General features: G+C 45.7%; 1 protein-coding gene across 1 annotated transcript in view; it reads left to right on the forward strand.

The window, feature by feature from the left end:
* The first annotated feature begins 1,009 nt into the window (after nucleotides 1–1,009).
* Nucleotides 1,010–26,571, forward strand: part of LOC132389038 (C-type lectin domain family 12 member B-like) — a 35,941-nt gene continuing 10,379 nt past the window's right edge. Inside the window, exons 1-4 of the mRNA XM_059961450.1 lie at nucleotides 1,010–1,076; nucleotides 2,537–2,656; nucleotides 4,754–4,873; nucleotides 22,102–22,221. Coding sequence (XP_059817433.1) covers nucleotides 1,010–1,076; nucleotides 2,537–2,656; nucleotides 4,754–4,873; nucleotides 22,102–22,221 — 427 coding nt within the window. The remainder of the gene's footprint in view (nucleotides 1,077–2,536; nucleotides 2,657–4,753; nucleotides 4,874–22,101; nucleotides 22,222–26,571) is intronic.

A 26,571-nucleotide genomic window follows, 5' to 3' on the forward strand; every position in this document is an offset into this window, starting at 1 on the left:
TCTGTTTTGCGCTGCAGATCCTCTATGTTGTTTTTCTATGTTACCCAGCACGTCGGCGTTCAGTGGTTTCGAAGTGTATTTGTCCTTCGGGGTTTTTTGTATGTCGCTGACCCGATGCTTTGCAGTGGGAGGAAGAAGGGGGGACGGGGAAAGGACGTCACTGAAAGGGGGTTGAGATTACAGGATTTGGATAAGTTGAGGAAACCCTATGGAGAGAATGAGTTTGGAGGAGAGCAGTTTATTGACTCGAAGGGAGAGGGCTGGTTCACATCGGTGGGGTTTGAGTGTTTGTCCTGAGGTCGTGGACTCACGCAGACAGATCGTCTGAAGCGCCGACGGTGAGCAGGAGCAGTGGGGGCGTCTGACCCGTAAACAAGGCAGCATCCCCTCACACCTCTCTCTCTCTCTCTCTCTCTCTCTCTCTCTCTCTCTCTCTCTCTCTCTCTCTCGCTCTCTCTCTCTCTATCTCTCTCTCTCTCTCTCTCTCTCTCTCTCTCTCTCTCTCTCTCTCTCTCTCTCTCTCTCTCTCTCTCTCTCTCTCTCTCTCTCTCTCTCTCTCTCTCTCTCTCTCTCTCCCTCTCCTAATCTCCTACCCCTCTATCTTTCTAACCCACCAGTCCGTCCAGTCGGGTTACTCTAACTCCGTCACTCGTAATTTCCCTCCCTCTCACCTCACTCCCAACACTCTTCTCTCATTCCTCTACCCACTCAGACCACGGACACACAGTTCCCTCTCTCTCACTGCAGACCCCCAGTCTCCCCACTCTATCCCTCCAACCATTTCTCTGCACTCTCACTATTCTTGTCTCAGTCGACAACCCTCTCGCACACACTCATACCCTCTCCAACCACACATGCCGCCTTCCCACCCGCTGCTCTCGGTTCCTCTCTTTAGCAGCTGTTCAACTGCTGCTTGTTGGTGTCGATCTGACTCCCTTGTCAACATGAGCTTCCTCTGACAACGGTCACTTCCCCTTCTGACCTCAGAGAGGCAGAGAATCCTCACAGGATGGACGGCAGCGAGACTTACATGAACGTGAAGTTCACAAGCACGTACCCAGGGTCACCTACTCGAGGTGAGTGGAGCAGAGAGCCAGAAGGAGGTAGTTTAAATCTATTTCTCTCCACGAGTGTGGAAGGAGCTTCACTCTACATCTGACCATGTAAGGAGAGCCGTATGAGGCAACAATGTAGAGGGAGCATTTCTCAGTGTCTGATCCCGAGGGTGTGTCATGGGACGTTGCGAAGAGGCGTTCAAGTCTGTTCCTGACCCCGGGAGTGTATGGTGGGACAGTGTGGAGGGAGTTTCACTCTGTGTCTGACCGCGGGAGTGTGTGATGGGACGGTGTGGAGGGGGTTTCACTCTGTGTCAGACCCTGGGAGTGTGTGATGGGGCGGTGTGGATGGAGATTCACTCTGTGTCAGACCCCGGGAGTGTGTGATGTGACTGTGTGGAGGGAGATTCACTCTATGTCTGACCCCGGGTGTGTGTGAGGGGCGATGTGGGGGTAGCTTCACCCTGTGTCTGACCCCGGGAGTGTGTGATGGGACAGTGTGGAGGGAGATTCACTTTGTGTCTGACACCGGGAGTGTGTGAGGGACGGTGTGGGGGTAGCTTCACTCTGTTTCTGACCCCGTGAGTGTGTGATGGGACAGTGTAGAGAGGATTTCAGTCTGTTCCTGACCCCGGTTGTGTGCGATCGCAGAGTATCGAGTTCGTTTCTGGCCTTGGACTGTGCGATACGACACTGTCTGGGGAAGATCACTGTGTCTGAACCCGGCAGTCTGACCCTGTGTATGACCCTGGCGCGGTGTGGAAGGAAATTCACTGCGTGTGTGATACCGTGAGTGTGTGATGGGACGGTGTTCCGTGAGCCTCAGACAGTTTCAGATACTCATTGATTTTCTCTCCCCTGAACCTAATGTATCGTACTTGGAACTTAAAGTCAAACCTTTCCCTGAGCTCCTTCACTCGTTTTTTCTCTCTCCCACACCGTCCTTTTCTTCCTGTATTCCCTCTACCTTTTGCCACCTCATCCACTCCCCCTCCCTCGTCCTCTGTCGTTTTTGTTCCTCATCTCACCCTCTGATTTCCCCTCTCTCCATTTTCTCTCCATCACTGCCCCACCTCTCTCTCTCTCCCCCCTCACCACTCTCGCTCGCTCGTTCTCCCCGCTCTCTAGCTATCTCTCAACATCTCTATCCCCATCCACATTTTCTCTTCCCTCTCATTTTTTTTCCACTTGCACAATCCCCTCCACTCTGTGACACTCCCCGGTCTCGCATTCGCTCTCAACTTTGCACACTTCCCCTCTCAATCACTCCCTCAGTCTCTTCCACTTCCATCAAGCATGTTTCAACCATCCCATCGATCCAATTTAGTCCCTCTCTCCTTCTGTTCTCCTTCACTTCTCTTGCTGTCTCCCATCCCTCTCTCCCCCTCTGTTACCTCTTCTTTCCGTACTCCGTCTTCCCCTCTCCCGCCACCCCCCATTCTCGAACACTCTCTCTCACATTCTCTCGCATTTTCTCCCAGACGGTCTGACCTCCACCTACTCACAGCTGAACATTGGGAAAGGCGAACCAATCATCGATGAGGATGAGGATTCTCCCGTAGCCTCGGGACCCGGCGATCTGCCAGTCACTGCACAGACAGGTCAGAGTTCTCGACAATGACGTCATTCTGGAGAAGTGGCGCGACATGTGCCCAAGTACCCAAGTTTCTAATGCTTCCGCCTCGACCGCTTCACAGTCAGCTCGTTCCATAGACTGACCTGCATCTCGGTAACAAAATGCTGTCAATCGATTCGCCAATTAAATATCTTTCCCCCCTCACATTAGTCATGCGCGCTCTGGTCCACGATTCCCCACGTCGCGGAAAAAAATATCACTCTGTCTGTTCCCCTCGTGGCTTCAGAAACCCTTGAAGGTCATCCCTGCCCTATGAGTAACTCAGTCCGTGGAGGCCCGGCAACATCTCGCTCAGCTAGCTCTCTTTCCTGTTCTGTTGCATCTTTCCTAGAGCAGGACGATCAAAGCTGAATAACGTACCCCTTGTGCTGCCTTACCGACGCCCTGTACGTGGCCTGCAGACTCTCGTGGTCTTATGGTCTAATGTTTTTCTAGAGCGGAATACCATTTGCAACATAATATCTACCATCCCGTCCTGATCAGTCCTGCTGAATTCAAATTAGTCAAACAGATCTCTGATTTTCATATCTTCCTCCAGAATAGACAACCATCTCGGCCTTGTTAATCGCCGTGTTATAGTCTATCACCGCTCCATTTACTCTCCGTGCCTGATCTGTCTTACCCGGTGAAACCAGCCTGACAACTGACCCTGGGTCTCACTCTAACTTCCAGCCGCGCTATCTTCCCCTCTCCATCCCTCTATCAGTGCTCAGTGTTCCTTCTCTGCCTCTGCCAACCCTCTCTTCCAGCTTCTGGAGTTAACGACTTCCAGGGACCTTGTGAATGGATGTTTTAAAGTCAGTGTGCAGTATGCCTAACAATTCGAAAAATCAGTCAGTCAAATCCCCCGGTCCCCACACCATTATACAGAGTGACCTCCAAAGTGGAAACGTGAATTCATCATTGAGTTCCCCACACATTCTCGTCTACTTCCCTGTTCTCATAAACTGTTCTGGTTCCTCATTCATAATATAGAAACTGCTCCGCCCGTGACCCTGAGAAGCTGCAGAGCTCTGCGGACGCAGCTGAGCACAACTCCGAAACCAGCCTCCGCTCCATGAACTCTGATTGCACTCTCTGCTGCCACGGGAAAGCAGCCAGCATCATTAAATTCTACCTTCACTCACCCCTCCCCACCCGTTCTTCTTCTGCACCAAACCAATGGGAGGATTGATATCACCAGGTCATAGAATAGAGAGATCTACAGCACATTACAGACCCTTCGGCCCACAATGTTGTGCCGACCATCTAACCGACTACAGAGACGGCCGAGAAATGCCCTAGCCGCAAGGTCGACATATATCCAATGTGTTAGAAAAGAAGGTTTCATACAATAATAGAACGAGGTGAAATATAGTACAAACATAACCCTCTGTCTTCTCCCTTTCTGTCTGCAATTCTCGCTCCCTCTCTCCTCCTCCCACTACCCCTGCCTCTCTCACTCTTTCGCTATCGCTTTCACACTTCTCACTCCCCCTGCACTGTCCTCTCTCCCTCTTCTCTATCCGTCTCCCCCGTCCTAATGCTTCCCCTTTTCCCACTTCCCATTCTCTCCATTTCCCACCCATTGCTCTTATTTCTCACCCTCTTTCCCTCTCCATCTACTCATTCCACCCTTTCTCTCCTCCTCGGATTCCCCGTGTTTTTCTCTCAACTCACTCTCTCCCTCACGTCCTCTCAGTGCTCTCTCAACCTCACATAATACTCCCCCCCTCTCTCTGTTCAATCTTTCTGTTCTCACTCGTCCCATTCTAAAAAGACCTCTCTCTCTCTCTCTCTCTCTCTCTCTCTCTCTCTCTCTCTCTCTCTCACTCTCGCTCTCTCTGTCTCTCTCTCTCTCTCTCTCTCTCTCTCTCTCTCTCACTCTCGCTCTCTCTCTCTGTCTGTCTCTCTCTCTCTCTCTCATTCTCGCTCTCTCTGTCTCTCTCTCTCTCTCTCTCTCACTCTCGCTCTCTCTGTCTCTCTCTCTCTCTCTCTCACTCTCTCTCTCTCTCTCTCTCTCTCTCTCTCTCTCTCTCTCTGTCTCTATCTCTCTCTCTCATTCCTTCGTTTTCTCTCTCAGACGGTTTCAGCGCCACCTACTCAGTGCTGAGGCTTCGGAAAGAAGAACGTCTCATCGATGAGAATGAATATCCTCCCATCGCCTCGGGACCCACCGAAATAACAGTGACTGCACACGCAGGTCAGAGTTCACAGTGATTACGTCATTCTGAAGGGGTCACGTGCCTGCTTAGAGAGTTCAGGGAGTTAGGAGTGAAGCTGAAAGGCAGGACATCCAGGGTAACAATCTCGGGATTGCTACCTGTGCCACGTGCGAGTGAGGCGAAGAATAGAATGGTTATGCACATCAATACGAGGCTGAGAGCATGGTGCAGGAAGGAAGGGTTCAGGTTTTTGGATAATTGGTCTTTGTTCCAGGGACATTGGGAACTGTTTCGAAGGGACGGTCTACAACTGAACCGGAGGGGTACTAACATTATTGCAGGAGTGTTTGCCAGTGCTGCTCGGGGGGGTGGGCTTAAACCAGATGTGCAGGGGGCAGGGATCCAGATCCAGAGGGTTGGTCAGAAGGAGCATGGGGTTAAATGTGTAGAAGGTTTGGGTGACCTTGAGAAGGTCATCAAAATTCAGGGTGCAATTAGCCCGATGGAAGTTCAAGGAGCTGGGTTAGGTACCGTAGACAGTGTTTTAAGCAAAGAGAGGAGGAATGGGCTAAGAAATCTATTCTTGAATGCGCGTAGTGTCAGAAATAAGACAGATGAGCTTGAAGCTCAGATAAAAATGGGGAACTAGGATATTGTTGGGATAACGGAGACATGGCTGCAAGGGGTTCAGGCCTGGGAATTGAGTGTACCAGGGTATATGTGCTATCGTAGAGACATAAATATGGGAAGAGGGGTTGGGGTGACCCTGTTGGTGAGGAATGAGATTCAGTCCTTCGCAAGAGGTGACATGGTAACAGGGGAAGTAGAGTCTGTGTGGATTGAGCTGAGGAACAGTAAGGGTAAAAAGGCCATAATGGGTGTTGTGTACAGGCCCCCAAACAGTAACGTGGATATTGGGTACAAGTTGATTAGGGAGTTAACATTGGCATGTGCTAAAGGTAATGCAGTCGTTATGGGAGATTTCAACATGCAGGTGAACTGGGAGAATCAAGTAGGTGCTGGACCCCAGGATAGGGAGTATGTGGAGTGTCTAAGGGATGTATTTTTGGAACAGCTTGTGCTTGAGCCAACCAGGAACGAGGCTATTTTGGAATTGGTGATGTGTAATGAACAGGAATTGATAAGTGATCTTGAAGTAAAGGAACCATTATGAAGAAGTGATCATAACATGATAAGTTTTTATCTACAATTTGAGAGGGATAAGGGCCGATCAGATGTGTCAGTGTTGCAATTAAATAAAGGAGACTACGGAGCCATGAGGGAAGAGCTGGCCAAAGTTAAATGGTCAGTGTTCACAGTGATAACGTCATTCTGAAGGGGTAACGTGCCTGCTTAGAGAGTTCAGGGAGTTAGGAGTGAAGCTGAAAGGCAGGACATCCAGGGTGACAATCTCGGGATTGCTACCAGTGCCACGTGCGAGTGAGGCGAAGAATAGAATGGTTATGCACATCAATGCGAGGCTGAGAGCATGGTGCAGGAAGGAAGGGTTCAGGTTTTTGGATAATTGGTCTTTGTTCCAGGGACATTGGGTACTGTTTCGAAGGGACGGTCTACAACTGAACCGGAGGGGTACTAACATTCTTGCAGGAAAGACAGTGGATCAGCAGTGGCAGATATTCTTAGGCATAATACAAAATATGCGAAAGCAGTTAATTCCAATGAGAAGGAAGGATTCAAAGCGGGGAAGGGGCCACAGTGGTTGACAAAGGAAGTCAGAGAATGTATAACATTAAAGAAAAAGAAGTATGACAGGGCTAAGATGAGTGGGAATACAGATGATTGGGAAAGTTTTAAGGAACAGCAGATCTTAACTAAAAAAGCAATACGGAGAGAAAAAATCAGGTATGAGCTCAGGCTAGCCAGGAATATAAAAGGGGATAGCAAAAGCTTTTTTAGCTATGTGAAGAGAAAGAAGAACATAGTTAAGAACAATGTTGGCCCCTTGAAGAATGAATTGGGAGAAATTGTTATGGGAAACAGGGAAATGGCAACAGAATTTAATGTACTTTACATCTGTCTTCACTAGGGAAGACGCAAGCAATCTCCCAGAAGTTTGGATGGGCCAGGGACATAGGGTAACAGAGGAAATGTAACAGATTGACATTAGGAAAGAAACTTTGATGAGTAGACTGGTAGGACTGAAGGCTAATAAATCCCCGGGTCCAGGTGGTCTGCATCCGAGGGTTCTAAAAGAGGTGGCTCAGGAAATTGTGGATGCATTGGTAATCATTTTTCAATGTTCCTTAGATTCAGGATCAGTTCCTGAAGATTGGAGTGTGGCTAAAGTTATCCCACTTTTCAAGAAGGGAGGGAAGGAGAAAACGGAGAACTATCGCCCTGTCAGCCGAACGTCAGTTGTGGGGAAGATGCTTGAGTCCATTATCAAGGACGAAATAGTGGCATATCTTGATGGCAGAAATAGGATTAGGCCGAGCCAGCATGGATTTACCAAGGGCAAATCAGGCTTGAATAATCTGTTGGTGTTTTTTGAGGGTGGAACAAGGATGTTAGACGAGGGTAAGCCAGTGGATGTTGTGTACCTAGATTTTCAGAAGACATTCGATAAGGTGCCACATAGGAGATTGGTGTGTACAATCAGAGCTCATGGCATTGGGGGCAGGGTTTCAACATGGATAGAAAACTGGTTGGCAGATAGAAAGCAAAGGGTAGCAGTGAATGTGTGTTTCTCGGACTGGCTGGAGGTGACTAGTGGGGTACCACTGGGCTCTGTATTGGGACCACAGCTCTTTACGATTTATGCCAACGATTTAGATGAGGGCATTGAAAACTATATCAGCAAGTTTGCTGAAGATACTAAACTGGGTGGCAGTGTGACATGCGAAGAGGACGTTAGGAGAATACAGGGAGACTTGGATAGGCTGAGTGAGTGGGCAGATACTTGTCAGATGTCATTCAATGTGAATAAATGTGAAGTTATCCATTTTGGAAGCAGGAACAAGAGGGCAGAGTATTGTCTGAACGGTGTAGAGTTAGGTAAGGGAGAAATGCAAAGAGACCTAGGAGTCCTAGTTCATCAGTCAATGAAGGTGAATGAGCAAGTGCAACAGGCAGTGAAGAGGGCAATTGGAATGTTGGCCTTTATTACAAAGGGAATTGAGTACAAGAGCAAGGATATCCTATTGCATTTGCACAGGGCCCTGGTGAGACCACACCTGGAATATTGTGTACAGTTTTCGTCTCCAGGTTTGAGGAAGGACATTCTGGCAATTGAGGAAGTGCAGCGTAGATTCACTTGGTTGATTCCTGGGATGGCAGGGCTGTCTTACGCAGAGAGATTGGAGAGATTGGGCTTGTACACACTGGAATTGAGGAGATTGAGAGGGGATCTGATTGAAACGTTTTAGATAATTAAAGGATTTGGTAGGATTGAGGCAGGAAATATGTTCCAGATGTTGGGAGAATTCAGTACCAGAGGGCATGGATTGAGAATAAGAGGTCAGTTATTTAAAACAGAGTTGAGGAAGAACTTCTTCTCCCAGACAGTTGTGGAGGTGTGGAATGCACTGCCTCGGAAGACGGTGGAGTCCAATTCTCTGGATGCTTTCAAGAAGGAGCTAGATAGATATCTGATGGATAAGGGAACCAAGGGATATGGGGACAAGGCAGGGATTGGGTATTGATAGTGAATGATCAGCCATGATCTCAGAATGGCGGTGCAGACTCGAGGGGCCGAATTGTCTAATTCTGCACCTATTGTCTATTGTCATATGCCCAAGTATTCAGGTCCTAAAGCATCTGCACCGATCACTTACTCTGCCAGCTCCTTCCAGCACGGGTAAAAACAAAGTCGTCACTCGGTCCCCTGTCAAATCTCTTTCTGCTATCATCTCTGTTTCTCGATTAAACATATAACCATATAAAAATTATAGCAGGAAAACAGGCCATCTCGGCGTTTCTAGTCCGTGCCGACGCTTACACTCAACGTGTCCCAGTGGCCCGCACACAGCTTATAACCCTCCATTCCTTTCTGTCCATATACCTATCCAATTTTACTTTAAATGACAATACCGAACCTGCATCCACCACTTCCACTGGAAGCTCATTCCACATAGCTACCACTGTATGAGTAAAGAAATTTCACCTCGCGTTACCCTTAAACTTTTGCCCGTAACTTTCAAATCATGTCCCCTTGCTTGATTCTCCCCTATTCTCAATTGAAAATGCCTATCCACGTCAACTCGATCTATCCCCCTCTTTATTTTAAATACGTCTATCAAGTCTCCCCCAACCTTGTACGCTCCAGAGAATAAAGACTTAACTTGTTCAACTTTTCCCTGTAACCTGGGTGCTGAAACACAGGTAACATTCTAGTAAATCTTCTCTGTACTCTCGCTATTTTATGAGTTCTTTCCTATAATTCGGTGAATAGAACTGCACACAATACTCCAAATTCACCCAAGGCCTTTAACAATTTTTACATTACATCTCACCTCCAATACTCAATGCTCTGATTTATGATGGCCAGCATACCAAAAGCTGTCTTCCCCACCCTATCCACATGAGATTCCACCTTCAGGGAACTCTGCACAATTATTCCTAGATCACACTGTTCTACTGCATTCTTCAATGTCCTTCCATTTACGGTGTAAGTCCTATTTGGATTATTCCTAACAAAATGTAGCACCACACATTCATCAGCATTAAACTCCATCTGCCATCATTTAGCCCACTCTTCTAACTGGCATAAATCTCCCTGCAAGCTTTGAAAACCTTCTTCAATATCCACAACGCCACCTTAGTATCATCTGCATAATAACTAATACAATTTACAACCCCATCATCCAGATCATTAATTTATATGACAGACAACTTTGGACCCAATAGAAATCCCTGACGCACACCACTAGTCACCGGCCTCCAACCTGACAAACAGTTATCCACCACTGCTCTCTGGCATCTCCCATCCAGGCACTGTTGAATCCATTTTACTACTCCAAAATTAATACCTAACGATTGAACCTTCCTAACTAACCTTCCATGTGGAAACTTGTCAAAAGACTTACTGAAGTCCATATAGACAACATCCACCGATTTACCCCCGTCAACCTTCTCCGTAACTTCTTCAAAAAATTCAATAAGATTTGTGATACATGACATTCCACGCACAAATTCATTCCGACTGTTTCTAATCAGACCCTTTCTATCCAGGTAATTATACATACCGTCTCTAAGAATACTTTCCATTAATTTACCCACTACTGACATCAAACTGACAGGCCCATAATTGCTAAATTTACTCTGAGAACCCTTTTTAAACAATGGAACCACATGAGCAATACGCCAGTCCTCCGGCACAATCCCCATTTCTCATGACATTTGAAATATTTCTGTCAGAGCCCCTGTTATTTCTACACTAACTTTCCTCAAGGTCCTAGGAAACATCCTTTCAGGAACCGGCGATTTATCCACTTTCATATTCCTTAAAAGTGCCAGTACTTTATCCTCTTTAATCGTCATAGTTCCTATCACTTCCCTACCTGTTTCCTTACATTACACAATTCAATATCCTACTCCTTAGTGAATACCAAAGAAAATCAATTGTTCAAAATCCCCCCTTTCTCTTTCCGCTCCACACATAGCAGTACACTCTGATTCTCTAAGGGACCAATTTTATCCCTCACTGTCCTTTTGCTATTAACATAACTGTGGAAACCCTTCGGATTTACTTGTACCTTACGTGTGAAAGAAACCTCGTATCTTCTTTAGCGTTTTTAATTTCTTTCTTAAGATCCTTTTTACATTCTTTGTATTCCTCGAGCACCTCATTTACACAATGCTGCTTATATTTATTCTGGATTTCCCTCTTTTTTCGAAACAATTTTTCAATATCACTTGAAAACCATGGCGATCTCAAACTTTCAACCTTTCCTTTCAAACTAACAGGAACATAAAGATTTTGTACCCTCAAAATTTCACCTTTAACTGGCCTCCATTTCTCTATTACATCCTTCCGATAAAACGAATTGTCCCAATCCACTCCTCCTAAGTCCTTTCGCTTCTCCTCAAATTTAGCCATTCTCCAATCAAAAATCTCAACCGTGGGTCCAGTCCTATCCTTCTCCATAATTATATTGAAACTAATGGTAATGTGATCTCTGTACCCGAAGTGCTCCCCAACACTTACGTCCGTCACCTGACCTATCTTATTCCATAACAGGAAATCCAACACTGCCCCTTCTTCAGTCGGTACCTCTATGTATTGCTGTAAAAAAAGCTGTCCAACACACATTTTACAAACGCCAAACCACCCTGCCCGTTTACTAAATTGGGTTCCCAGTCTATCTGAGGAAAATTAAAATCTCGCAGAATCACAAACTTGTGCTTACTACAAATATCTGCTATCTTCTTACAAATTTGCTCCTCTAGTTCACGCTCCCCATTAAGTGGTCTATAATACACCCCTATAAGTGACACTACACCTTTCCCATTCCTCAATTCAACCCAAATTTCCTCCCTAGATGAGCCCTCTAATCTATCCTGACAAAGCACTGCACTAATATTGTATCGGACAAGCAATCTCCTCCTCTTGTCCTTCCGATTCTATCACACCTGAAGCAAAGAAATCCAGGAATATTTAGTTTGCAATCACACACCTCCTGCAACCATGTTTCATTAATAGCTACAACATCATATTCCCAGGTATCAATCCATGCTCTAAGCTCATTTACATTCGTTACAATACTCATAGCATTAAACTAGATGCATTTAAGAAACACTCCACCTCTTCCTCTCTGTTTATCCCTAACAATGCGATCAACTTTATTACATTTTTCTTCCTTCTCCCCTACATCTTCGTTCTGAGCGCTCCCCTTCCCTATCACCTGCCTATCCTCCCTCACACACTGTCTACTAGCCTTCTCTATTTGTGAACTAACCACCTCTTCACCAGTCTCTTTAAATTGATTCCCACCCCCCAACCATTCTAGTTTAAAGTCTCCCCAGTAGCCATAGCAAATCACCCCGCCAGGATATTGGTCCCCCTTCGATTCAAGTGTAATACCTGCCCCAAACTTCAATCCCTGCCCCCTACTCTAATCCGTTAGCCACGACCTCTGGCGACTCACCTTCCCACCTCAGAATATATTGGACGCGTTCAGAAACATCCCGAACCCTGGGAAAAGGGAGGCAAACTACCATCCGGGTCTCGTGATCGCGTCCATAGAATCGCCTATCTGACCCCCTAACTATTGAGTTTCCTATTACTGCCGCCTTCCTCTTCCTTTCCGTTCCTTTCTAAGCTACAGGACTGGAGTGTGTGTCGGAAGCACGGCCACTCTTGCTTCCTCCAGGTAGGCCGTCTCCCCCCAACAGTACTCAAACAAGAGTACTTACTGTCAAGGGGTACAGTCACTGGGGAAATCTCTGGTACTTTACTCTTCCCCTTCCTAACCGTGACCCACCTGCCTGGCTTCCGTGGTCCCGGTGTGCACACCTGCCTGTATCTCCTCTCTATCCAACTCCTCACTCTCCCTGACCAGACGGTTGTCATCGAGCCGCAGCTCCAGTTCCCTAATTCGGTCCCTCAGGAGCTGCAGTTCGGCGCACCTGGCGCAGATGTGGAGGGTAAGAGGCTAGGAGGCTAGACCAACACACTGCCCTGACACTCATACTTCCCCTTTCTTCAAATAACAGGAAAAACTGAAACCTAAACCCACCTTGCCTCACCCTTTTCCACCTAAACCCGCTGAGCCAAAGCCCTTAAGCCTTCAATCTGCTTCCCGCTCACCAACTGCCCTCACGACACTGCTTGCTGGTTAAGGCTGTGTCCTTTTTAAACCTTCCCGTTTCGCTGCCCGACGTTACACGCCTGCGCTGTCCCGCCTCTCTTAACTCCGATGAGGACAAGAAAAAATCAAAATGGCTCCTCCTTTTTCACGTCTAAACATAGAGAAACCCGAAATATCGCGCAGTCCTGCTTGCTCTTCCTACAAGTAATTCTGAAACAAATGTCTCCAATATCATAATGCATTGTTCACAACGGCCTTTCTTTAAACCTTCCTGGAGTCACATATACGCTGCTCAGGACACTGGTCGCAACATGCTCAACCTTTTGATTCGAGCTTTTTTCTGAGATCTTTACAACTTCAGACCCCATAAGGACTTTACTATCTACCCTGGAACTGTGCGCTGGAATCCCATGCCCCCTGCAACTCGAGTTTAACCACTCTCCCCAAAAGCTTCATGCACTGTTCTGGAAATCCTTCCCGCTGGAGTATCAGTTGCCCTCCAGTTTAGGTGTAAACGGTCTTCCGTCTCTTCTGTACACATCCCAACTTCCTTGGAAAAAACCACAATGATGTCAAATTTTTAATCCATCCGTTCTATACCAACTCTTGAGCCAAGTGCTAATCTGTATGGTTTCCCTATGTCTCGACTCACTGGGACGTGTAGTGGTCCTGTCCTTTAAATTACCAGCTCGCTTTTGTCCGAATTAAACTGCATTGCCACTGCTTAGCTCACTTCCCCAACTGAGTGATATTTCCCTGAAATATCTTCACTATTAACAACGCCACCGACGTTAGAATCGTCCGCAAGCTCACCAGCCGAGTCTTGAATAATCTGCTACAAATGGTCAAAACAGTTGACAAAGATCTCTGGTCCGACCCCTGAAATGCTAGTTAACACCACTAATGACGGAATGACAGCGTGCAAAATCATCGGTTAGTGTGGGTTTAGCATTTTGTAAGGATTATATAGGTCGGTAGAAAGTGAAGGGCTGAAGGGCCTGTTTCCCTCGGGATCAATATAGTTTGTCTGTCTGTCTGATCTTCAACCCTAAAGCTATGTCCCTTCAACAAATAGAACATTACGGCACAGTACAAGCCCTTCAGCCCTTCATGTTCTACCGACCCATATAATCCTTAAAAAAGCACTAAACCCACAATACCCCATAACTATTTTTCTTTCATCCATGCCCCTATCCAAGAGGCTTTTAAATACCCCCAATGTTTTAGACTCCACTACCATTCCTGGCAAGTCATTCCAGTCTCTCACAACCGTCTGTGTAAAAAAACTTACACCTGATGTCTCCCCTCATCTTCCCTCCCTTAATTTTGTACATATGCCCTCTGCTGTTTGCTATTGGTGCCCTGGGAAACAGAAAGTGACTATCCATCCGATCTATGCCTCTCATAATCTTGTAGACCTCTATCAAGTCCCCTCTCATTCTTCTAAGCTCCAAAGAGAAATGCCCCAGCTCTGCTAACCTTGCTTCATATGACTTGTTCTCCAAACCAGGCAACACCCTGGTAAATCTCCTGCGCATCCTCTCCATAGCTTCCACACTATTCCTATAATGAGGTGATCAGAATTGAACATTATACTCTAAGTGCGGTCTCACCAGAGATTTGTAGAGTTGCAACTTGACCTCTCTACTCTTGAAATGAATCCCACTGTTAATGAAGCCAAGCATCCCATCGACCTTCTTAACTACCCCATCTACCTGCGCAGCGACCTTGAGGGATGTATGGATTTGAACCTCAAGGACCCATTGTTCATCCACACTCCTAAGTAACTGAACATTAATCCTGTACTCAGTCTTCTGGTTTGTCAGCCAAAATGCATTACCTCATAATTACCCGGATTGAATTCCATCTGCCACTTTTCTGTCCAACTCTGCAGCCTGTCTATATCCTCCTGAAACCTTCGACAACCTGCAGTTTCATTCACCGCTCCTCCAATCTTCGTGTTATCCGCAAACTTACTCACCCAACCTTCCGCCTATCCATCAAGGACATTTATAAAAATCACAAACAGCAGGGATTCCAGAACAGATCCCTGTGGCACTCCAGTACTCACTGACCTCCAGTCAGGATACTTTCCTTCCACAACTATACTCTGCTGTCTTCCTTTTAAGCCAAGCAACAAATGTTCCAGTTATTCCGTGAATCAAATACCTTGCTGAAGTCCATGTAAACCACATCCACTGCCCTACCCTCATCAATTTATTTTGTTACCTCTCCAAAAACTCAATCAGGATCTTGAGGTACGATCTTCCTGTCACAAAGCCATGTTGACTATCCATGAGTAGACTGTGCTTCTCCAGCGACCTCTTCTTTCAATTTCCACAACAACCTGTGGTGTAACATATCCGGCCCGGGGGGGTTTATCAACCTTGATGTTTTTAAGAAGATCCAGCACTTCTTACTGAATCTCCACGTTGCCTGGCATACAGGGCTGCTCTATTTCGGCCTCACTCTGATAAAGTTCCTTTTCACTTGTGAATACTGAAGCAAGGTATTAACTTAGGACTTCCCCAACCTCCTCCGCCTCCAGGCACATGTTGTCATATTTATCCTTTAGCCAATTGTATATCCAGCTGGTCAGCCCTCACTGCGTCGCACACCATCTTCTAGAGTGGTGTGCCTTCTAGGACATTGTTCACAGCCCTGTTAGTCTGTGTATGCTGCATCTGCTGTCGGTGCCAGGTCTTTCTTTCCAGATTAAAGAGGCCCGATTACACTCCCGGTGTCTCACACCATCTGGCATCTCCCGCGCTCTTCTATCTTCCAATCCCCCTATCGTCCCCCTCCCTTCCTTTATATCTGCTCCATTACTTCTCCGTCTCTCCCTACACCCCTGTCTTCCGTCTTCCAGATCGATATACAATCTGAGACCTGTTTAATTGAACGTTCATTATGCCTACCAATCTGCACAAATCAGTTAGGCAGATCTCCCTGTGACCCACACCATTCCACAGAATAGCCTGTAAAGTGGAAGCATTAAACGCCTCATTGATTTCCCGGCATATCACATCTACCATCCTGTACTCATGAACCGCCCTGCTTCCACAACCAAAATACTGCACAGCACTGTGGACACAGCACACCACATCTCTGAAACCAGCCTCCCCTCCATGAACTCCGTTGACACTTCCTGCTGACCCTGGAAAGCTATTAACAAAGCGGATGAGCTTAAAGCGTAGATCAGGACGTGGAGATATGATGCGGTGGCCATTACAGAAACTTGGAGGGAACAGGGACAAGAATGGTTTCTTTAGGTGCCGGGTTTTAGATGTTTCAATAAGGGCAGGACGGCAAAAGAGGTAGGGGCGTGGCAATCTTGATCAGAGATAGTGTCGCGGTTGAAGAATAGGTGAATACATTGCAGGGATTTTCCACGGAGTCTCTGTGGTTGGAGGTTTGGAACAGGAAGGGGTCAATAACTTTACAGGGTGTTTTTATAGGGTGCTCAATGGTAACAGGAATATCGAAGAGCACGCTGGAAACACACGCTGGAAAGGTTTAATAATAACAGAGATTTCATGATGGGAGATTATAATTTTTCAAATATCGATTGGCATCTCCCTATAGCAAGGGGATTAGTTGGGGCCGAGTATGTTAGGTGTGTTCAGGAAGGTTTCTTGAAACAACATGCATATAAGCCTAACATAAGAGAGGCTGTAATTGATTTGGTACTGAGTAATGAACCAGTTCAGATGTCAGATCTCTCAGTGGGAGAGTATTTTGGAGATAATGTTCACAATTCTATCTCCGTGACAATAGCATTGGAGAGAGAGAGGAACAGACAAGTTAGAAAAACTTTTAATTTGAGTAATGAGAATTATGATGCAATCAGGCAGGAAAATAAATGTTTAAATTGGAAACGTATGTTCTCGGGGAAAAGTACGCAAGACATGTGGCAAATGTCTCTGGGATATTTGTGTGCAGTTCTGTACAAGTACGTTCGAATGAGACAGGGAGGTTATGGTAGGGTAAAGGAACCGTGGTGTACAGAGGCTGTAATAAATCTAATGAACACGAAAGAGAAAGCTTACGAAAGTTTCAGAGGGCTTGATGATGTTAGAGATCTCGAAGATTGTAAGGGTGATAGGAAGGAACTGCAAATTTACTTTTCAGCTTCCAAACTCTATCTCACGGTTGATGAAGGCAAATACACCGCACGTCTTGTTAACCACAGAGTCAACCTGCGCAGCTGCTTTGAGCGTCGTTAGGACCCCAAGATCCCTCTGATCTTCCGAATTGCAAAGAGTGTTGCCATTAATACTGTATTCTGCCATCATATTTGACCTACCAGAATAAACCACTTCACACTTATGTGGGTTGAACTCCATCCGCCACTCCTCAGCCCAGTTATGCATCCTATAATTGTCCCGCTGTAACCATTGACATCCCTCCAGCCTATCCACAACATTTCCAACCGTTGTGGCATTACAATAGACAATAGATAATAGACAATATCTGCAGAAGTAGACCATTCGGCCCCTCGAGTCTGCACCGCCATTCTGAGATCATGGCTGATCATTCACTATCAATACCCAGACCCTGCCTTGTCCCCATATCCCTTGATTCGCCTTACCATCAGAAATATATCTAACTCTACTTGAAAGCATCCAGCGAATTGACCTCCACCGTCTTCCGAGGCATTTCATTCCACACCTCCACAACTCTCTGGGAGAAGAAGTTCTTCCTCAACTCTGTTTTAAATAACTGACCTCTTATTCTCAATCCATGCCTTCTGGTACTGGACTCTCCCAACATCTGGAACATATTTCCTGCCTCAATCCTATCCAATCCTTTAATTATCTTAAACGTTTCAATCAGATCCCCTCTCAATCTCCTCAATTCCAGTGTATACAAGCCCAATCTCTCCAATCTCTCTGCATAAGACAGCCCTGCCATCCCAGGAATCAACCTAGTGAATCTACGCTGCACTCACTCAATTGCCAGAATGTCCTTCCTTAAACCTGAAGACCATAACTGTACACAATATTCCAGGTGTGGTCTCACCAGGGCCCTGTTCAAATGCAAAAGAACATCCTTGCTCTTGTACTCAATTCCCCTTGTAATAAAGGCTAACATTACATTTGCCCTCTTCACTGCCTGTTGCAATCTGCCCTCTTGTTCCTGCTTCCAAAGTGGATAATTTCACATTTATTCACATTGAATGACATCTGCCAAGTATCTGCCCAATCACCCAGCCTATCCAAGTCTCCCTGTATTCTCCTAACGTCCTCTTCGCATGTCACACTGCCACCCAGTTTAGTATCGTCAGCAAACTTGCTGATAGAGTTTTCAATGCCCACATCTAAATCGTTGACATAAATCGTAAAGAGCAGTGGTCCCAATACAGAACCCTGTGGTACCCAACTAGTCACCTCCAGCCTGTCCGAGAAACACCCATTCACTGCTACCCTTTGCTTTCTATCTGCCAACCAGTTTTATATCCATGTTGAAACCCTGTCCCCAATGCCATGAGCTCTGATTTTACTCACCAGTCTCCTATGTGGCACCTTATCGAATGCCTTCTGAAAATCTAGGTACACAACATCCACTGGCTTACCCTCGTCTAACATCCTTGTTACACCCTTAAAAAACTCCAACAGATTAGTCAAGCATGATTTGCCCTTGGTAAATCCATGCTGGCTCGGCCTAATCCTATTTCTGCCATCCAGATGTGCCACTATTTCGTCCTTAATAATGGACTCAAGCATCTTCCCCACGACTGACGTTAGGCTAACAGGGCGATAGTTCTCCGTTTTCTCCTTCCCTCCCTTCTTGAAAAGTGGGATAACATTAGCCACTCTCCAATCTTCAGGAACTGATCCTGAATCTAAGGAACATTGGAAAATGATTACCAATGCATCCGCAATTTCCTGAGCCACCTCTTTTAGAACCCTCGGATGCAGACCATCTGGACCCGGGGATTTATTAGCCTTCAGTCCTACCAGTCTACTCATCACAGTTTCTTTCCTAATGTCAATCTGTCTCAATTCCTCTGATATCTTATGACCCTGGCCCATCCATACATCTGGGAGATTGCTTGTGTCCTCCCTGGTGAAGACAGATCTAAAGTACGCATTAAATTCTGTTGCCATTTCCCTGTTTCCCATAACAATTTCTCCCAATTCATTCTTCAAGGGGCCAACATTGTTCTTAACTATCTTCTTTCTCTTCACATAGCTAAAAATGCTTTTGCAATCCGCTTTTATATTCCTGGCTAGACTGAGCTCATACCTGATTTTTTCTCTCCGTATTGCTTTTTTAGTTAAGATCTGCTGTTCCTTAAAACTGTATTCCCACTCATCTTAGCCCTGTCATATTTTTTTTTAACGCTATACAATCTCTGACTTCCTTTTTCAACCACTGTGGCCCCTTCCCCCTCTTTAAATGCTTCCATCTCATTGGAATGAACTTCTTTTGCATCTTTTGTATTATCCCCAAGAATATCTGCCACTGCTGATCCACTGTCTTTCCTGCCAGGGCATCCGCCCATTTAACTTTGGCCAGCTCTTCCGTCATGGTCCCGTAGTCTCCTTTATTTAATTGCAACAATGACACCTCTGATCTGCCCTTATCCCTCTCAAATTGTAGATAAAATCTTATCATGTTATGATCACTTCTTCCTAATGGTTCCTTTACTTCAAGATCACTTATCAATTCCTGTTCATTACACATCACCAATTCCAAAATAGCCTCGTTCCTGGTTGGCTCAAGCACAGGCTGTTCCAAAAATACATCCCTTAGACACTCCACAAACTCCCTATCCTGGGGTCCAGCATCTACCTGATTCTCCCAGTTCACCTGCATGTTGAAATCTCCCATAACGACTGCAGTACCTTTAGCACATGCCAATGTTAACTCCCTAATCAACTTGTACACAATATCCACGCTACTGTTTGGGGGCCTGTACACAACACCCATGAGGGTCTTTTTTACCCTAACTGTTCCTCAGCTCAATCCACACAGACTCTACTTCCCCTGTTCCCAAGTCACCTCTTGCTAAGGACTGAATCTCATTCCTCACCAACAGGGCCACCCCACCCCCTCTTCCCATATTTCTGTCTCTTCGATAGCACTTATACCCTGGTACACTCAATTCCCAGGCCTGATCCCCTTGCAGCCATGTATCCGTTATCCCATCAATATCGTAGCTCCCCATTTTCATCTGAGCTTCATGCTCATCTGTCTTATTTCTGACACTACGCGCATTCAAGTATAGAATTCTTAGCCCATTCCTACTCTCTTTGCTTAAAACACTGTCTATTGTACCTAACCCAGCTCCTTGAACTTCCATCGGGCTAATTGCACCTTAAATTTTGATGACCTTCTCAATATCACCCAAACCTTCTACACATTTAACCCCATGCTCCTTCTGACCAACCCTCTGTGGATGTAACTTTTCCAACACATGATCTGTCTCACCTTTCTCCTTTACACAATTAATATTTGGGAAACGTGTATTCCCCACCTGTCCCTTATCCTTCATTATATCATCTTCTCTCGTAATCTGGATCCCTGCCCCCTGCACATCTATTTTAACCCCACCCCCCCACCGAGCAGCACTGGCAAACATTCCTGCAAGAATGTTAGTACCCCTCCAGTTCAGATGTAGACCGTCCCTTCGAAACCGATCCCAATGTCCCTGGAACAAAGACCAAGTATTCAGAAACCTGAACCCTTCCTTCCTGCACTATGCTCTCAGCCTCGTATTGATGTGTATAAACATTCTATTCTTCGCCTCACTCGCACGTGGCACAGGTAACAATCCCGAGATTGTCGCCCTGGAGGTCCTGCCTTTCAGCTTCACTCCTAACTCCCTGAACTCTCTAAGCAGGACCCCCTCACTCACCTTACCTACATCGTTGGTCCCTACCTGGACCAATACATCTGGGTTCATGCCCTCGTTCTCAAGAATAGCCTGCATTAGAAAAATTACCATCCCGTTCCTCCCCTTCCTCATCCAGGTCATTTATAAACATCACGCAGAGTAAGAAACCGAGGACAGCTCTCTGAGGCACTCAACTGGTGACCGACCAATGCAGAATGTGAGCTGTCTACAACCGCTCTTTGCCTTTTCTAGATTCACAGAGTAAACTCCCCTTGCTTAACACGCCTCCTTACTTTCTCAGTAAGCCTTGCATGGAGTACCTTGTTAAATGCCTTGCTGAATCCAAAGACAATGCGTTTAGTTATATCCTCAAAATTTCAGTCAGGCTCGAAAGGAACGACCTGCCCTTGCAAAAACCATGCTGACTACACCTAACCATATTTTACCGCTTCCAAATGTTCATAAATCCAGTCTCTCAGGATCTTCTCCATCAACCTACACACCACTGAGGTAATATTCGCTGGTCAACAATTTCCTGGCCTATTTCTACTCACTTTCCTAAGTAAAGGAACAGCATCCACAACCCTCAAATCAGCGGGAAACTTTCCTGTCCACATTGATGATCTAGAGATCATCGCCAGAGGGTCACCGATCTCCTCCCTCGCCTCCCACAGTAGCCTGGGGTATATCTCTTCCGATCCCGGCGCCATATCCAACTTGATGTTTTACAAAAGCTCCAGCACATCCTCTTTCTTAATATCGACATGCTCAAGCTTTTCAGTCTGCTGCAAGTCATCACTACTATCACAAAGATCTTTTTTCTCAGTGAATACTAAAGAAAAGTACTGATTAAGTGCCTTTGCTATTCCCTCCGTTTCCGTACAACCTTTCCCACTGTCACACTTGATAGATCCTAGTCTTTTACGTCTTATCCTCATGCTCTTCACATACTTGTTGTAATGCCTGGGGGTTTCCTTAATTCTGTACGCCAATAACTTCTTATGGCCTATTCCATCTCCCCTCATTTCCATCTTAACCTCCTTCCAGTTAACCTTATAATTTTCTAGAGCTCTAACATTTACTTAGGTCTCTGAAACTTTTGTAAGCTTTTCTTTCCTTCTTGAATAGATTTATTACAACATTTGTACACCACGGTTTCTGTACCTTACCCTACCCTACAGGAGAAGCAGCTTGACGCACGTGGCGCGGATGTGGCCGTCCGGGAGGCTGGGAATCCCACATCTGACACGCAGTATAGAATACCGGCCTCACAGACACACGGTCTGTTCTATTCCTCACAGGTAGCTTGCCTAACCTCGACCCGTTATCGCCGAAGCCCGAATTAACCAAAGCCCTATCGCTTTGTCTCAGATCACTCCTTTGATAACCGCTCCTTTGTTGACCGCTCCGCGAGGCAGTGTCTCCCTCTTGTGGCTGAACATTCCCGGCTATCCAACTCATGATTGGTACTCCAGTTACAGCCACTTACAGGCCACGTTCAATTGCCTCCCGCTCTCGAATCCCCCTTTTTTTAAATAACCTTCGCAGAGCTTCGAGAAATTCCGCTTCAGGAAGTGCTGTTGCCGCCGCCGATAGCAAAGTACATTTCCTCCTTTAATCTCTCTCTCTCTCTCTCTCTCTCATTCTCTCTTAGACGGGCTGAACTCCACCTACTCATTTCTGAAACTTCCGGAAGACGAATATCTCGTGGAAGAGTATGAAGATCCTCCCATTGCCTCGGGACCCGCCGGAATGTCAGTGACTGCACAGGCAGGTCAGAGTTCACATTAATGACGTCACTGTAAAAGTGGTCACGAGCTTTGCGCACAAGTGTTCAAGTTTTATGTATCTGCTTCGATCAGTTCCTCTGGCAGATCTTTCCACAGACGGACCACTGTCCGGGTAAAATCAAAAGTTGTCACTCTTCCCCAACTTAATGCTATCACGTTTGGTCCCCGATTATCCAAGCCTAGAGAAAAATGATTATGTTTATTCACCTTGACTATGCCACATGTGGTTTTACACAACTCCGTAAGGTCAGCTCTGTGCTCCGAGGTAGAAAGTCTCCGTAATTCAGTCACTCAAGTCCCTGCAATGTCCTCGCAAATCTCCTGTGCACTGTCTCCAGCTCAGTGGCATCTTATCTAAAGGAGGACGACAGCAAGGGAACACTTTACTCCAAGGGTGGTTTCACTGACGTTTTGTGCAGTTCCAGCGTGACCTCCCTACATATGTATTCATCTAACCATCTGATGAAGGGCGGTACGACAGACATTTTCTTCAACGCCCTGTCTACCTATGACTGCACTTTCCAGGAACCGTGTCCCTGTACCACTGGGTCGCTCTGCTCTACAACACACCCCCAGGGTCCCCGTCTACCCGTGACTTCACTTTCAGAGAACCTAGTATCTCTAGCTCTGGGTCCCTCTGCTCTGTAATATTTCCGAAGGCTCCTCACGTTGACCGTGTAGGTTAGAACATAGCACATAGAAAAAAATATATGCCCTTCCACACACAAAGTTCTGCTGAAAATGTCCCTACTTTAGAAATCACTAGGCTTGCACATAACCCTCCAGTTTGCTAAGCTCCATGTACCTATCTTAAACTCTCTTGAAATACCCTATCGTATCCGCATCCACCACCGGTGCCGGCAGCCCATCTCACGCACTTACCACTCTTTGAGTAAAAAGCTTACCCTGACATCTCCTCTGTACCTAATCACCAGCAGCTTAATCCTGTGTCCTCTTGTGGCAGCCATTTCAGCCCCGGGGAAAAGCATCTGACTATCCACAATAACAATGCCTCTCATCATCTTGTACACCTCTATCAGGTCACCTCCAATCCTCCGTCACTCCAAGGAGAAAAGGCCCATTTCACTCAACTTATTCTTATAAGGCATGCTCCCTAATCCAGGCAACATCATTGTAAATCTCTTCTGTATCATTTCTATAGCTTCCACATCCTTCCTGTAGTGAGGCGACCACAACTGAACACAGTACTCCAAGTAGGGTCTGACCAGGATCCTTTTAGCTGCAACATCACCTTTCGGTTCCTTAACTGAATTCCACGATAACCAAAGAGTCAACCTGCCCCGTTGCTTTGAGCGACCTATGGATTCGGACCCCCAGATCCTTCTGATCCTCCACACTGCTAAGAGTGTTACCATTAATACTATATTCTGCCATTATATCTGACCTACCAAAATGAACCGCAACCACTTCACACATATCTTGGGTGATCTCTAACATTACCAACCTCTCTAAACTTTTTGTAATTTTTTTTTCTTCTTGACTTGAATTATTACAGCCTTTGTACACTACAGTTCCTGTACCCTACCATAACTTCATTGTCTCATTGGAACTTACTTATAAGAAATCCACACAAATAACATCATTTCTTCCATACTTTTCCCTGAGAACATCTGTTTCCAGTTTAAGCTTCCAGTTTTCTGCCTGATAGCCTTATAATTCCCCTTACTCCAATTAAACGGTTTTCCAACCTGACTTTTCCTATCTATCTCCAATGATATTGTAAAAGAGATAGAATTATGATCACTATCTCCAAACTGCTCTCCCACTGAGAGATCTCACACCTGACCAGGTTCATTTCCGAATACCAAATCAAGTACAGACTCTCCTCTTCTCGGCTTGTGCCACATATTGTGGCAGGAAACCTTCCTTGACACAAGTTCTACGCTGTTGTTTGTCTTCCTGAAATACCATAGCTCAAACTAAATTGCAAATGCTGCTGTTCGGCCACATCCCGGGCTAATCGAGATCCCACTATAAGAGATAACTACCTTCACTGCTTAAAACGCCAGCAACGTTAATGCCATATGCTAGTCTACCTACCGTGTATTTTATAATCTGCTTTTAATGGCTGATATAGTTGACAAAGATCACTGGTCCCACCACCGACCATCCGTGAACACCGCTAGTGACGGGCCTCTGGTCTGAGAAATGAACTGCTACCCTAAACCTTGTCTCCTATCGCCGAGTCAATCGTATACGTAATCAGCCATCCCTCCCTGACCGGCACGCAATCTCCTAGAACGGTATACCATCTGGGGCTTCTTAAAAAATCTATGTGCATTAAATCCAGCACATCTACCTGATCAGTCCTCCGCAATAAAATTAGTCAAACAAGAACTCCTTGGATTCCACGCCATGTCCAGACCAATCTACCATCTGAGACCTTGTTGACAGCTTTGTTCAAGCCTCTGAATGGTACATCTACTACCAATTCCTGGTCTGTCCTTCACAGTCAAATCCGCCCCAGAAATCTATTTGGGTCACAAGCCAACATCCCCCTAATCTCTTTTACTCTCCCTATCTTTCACTCTACAGCCCAGTCTCACCACTCCATTCCTTCTCGGTCTTTCTCTGCATTCCTCTCTCTCTCATTTTCAAGAGTGATCTGCCATCTGGGATCATGATACGGGACATGTCAAGCGTGCATTATGTCTATCAATCCGATCATCTCAATCCTTCAAACCCCTCTGGGTCCCCACACCATTACACAGAGTAGTCTACCAAGTGAAAAAAAAATACAGTTTTATTTTCTTCCCTGTTCACCATGTCTACTACCCTGTTCTCATGAAACGTCCTGGTTCCTCACTAAAAATATAAAAACTGCCCCGCCCATGACCGCAAGAAACTGCAGAGCGTCGTGCAAAGAGCTGAGCCCAGCTCCGAAACCGGCCACCCCTCCATGAACTCTTTCTACACATACTGCTGCTCCGATAAAGCACCCAGAGTCATCAAAGGTCACCGGTACATTCTGTCCTCTGCACCCTCCCATCGGAGGGAAAATGGGAAATCATGTATCATGGCGCTCAAGGACAGCTTCTACACTACAGTAATCAGACTACTGAACGGACCCCAAATACGATAAGATGTACTCTTGACCTCAAATCTAGATCTTCGTGGCTTTTAAACCTTATAGTCTGACGGCATTGCAATTTCTATGTAATTTTGATACTTTATTCTGCGTTCTGTGACTGAGTAACCTTGTTCTACAATGAAGTGACCTTATCTGTTGCTGTGGGTGGGATCTGTCCTCTCTGTGATGTATATGTGGATTACTTCTAATTATCAGGATAGACAGGGTCTGAAAACCAACAGTCAACATGGATTTGTGCGTGGAAGTTCATGTTTGACAAATCATATTGAATTTTTTGGAAATGTTACTAGGAAAGTTGACAAGGGTAAAGCAGTAAGGCCCTGTCATGGTTCCGCACGGAAAGTTAGTTGGGAAGGTTTAATCGTTAGGTATTAATATTGAAGTCGTAAAATGGATTCAACAGTGGCTGAATGGGAGATGTCACAGAGTAGTGGTGGATAACTGTTTGTCAGGTTGGAGGCCGGTGACCAGTAGTGTGAGTCAGGCATCTGTACTGGGTCCAATGTTGTTCGTCATATACATTAATGATCTAGATGGTGGGTTGGTAATTTGGATCAGTAAGTATGCAGATGATTCTAAGGCAGGTGATGTTGTGGATATCGAAGGAGGTTTTCAAAGCTTTCAGAGAGAATTATGTCCGTCGGAAGAGTGGGCTGAACGGTGGCGGATGGAGTTTAATGCTGCTGAGTGTGAGGTGCTACATTTTGGTAGGAATAATCAAAATAGGACATACACGATACGTGGTAAGTCATAGAGGAATGCAGTAGAATCTAGTTATCTCGGAATAATGGTGCATATTTCCTTGAAAGTGGAATCTCATGTGGATAGGTTGGTGAAGAATGCTTTTTGTATGCTGGCCTTTATAAATCAGACCACTGAGTATAGGAGTTGCGATGTAATGTTAAAATTGTACAAGGCATTGGTGAGACCATTTTTCCAGTATTGTGTACAGCTCTGGTCAACGAACTATAGGAAAGATGTCAACAATATAGAGAGAGTACAAATGAGATTCACGAGAATGATACCTGGGTTTCAGCACCCAATTTACAAAGAAAGTTTGAACAACTTCGGGTTTTATTCAATTGAGCGTAGAAGGTTGAGAATGAACTTGATAGATGTATTTAAAATTATCAGGGGGATAGACAGAGTTGACGTGGATAGATTTTTTTTTTAATTAAGATTAGGGGAGATTTCCACAAGAGAGCATGAGTTGAGAGTTAAT

The sequence above is a fragment of the Hypanus sabinus genome, unplaced genomic scaffold (assembly GCF_030144855.1).
Source record: "Hypanus sabinus isolate sHypSab1 unplaced genomic scaffold, sHypSab1.hap1 scaffold_465, whole genome shotgun sequence".
Classification (NCBI taxonomy): domain Eukaryota; kingdom Metazoa; phylum Chordata; class Chondrichthyes; order Myliobatiformes; family Dasyatidae; genus Hypanus; species Hypanus sabinus.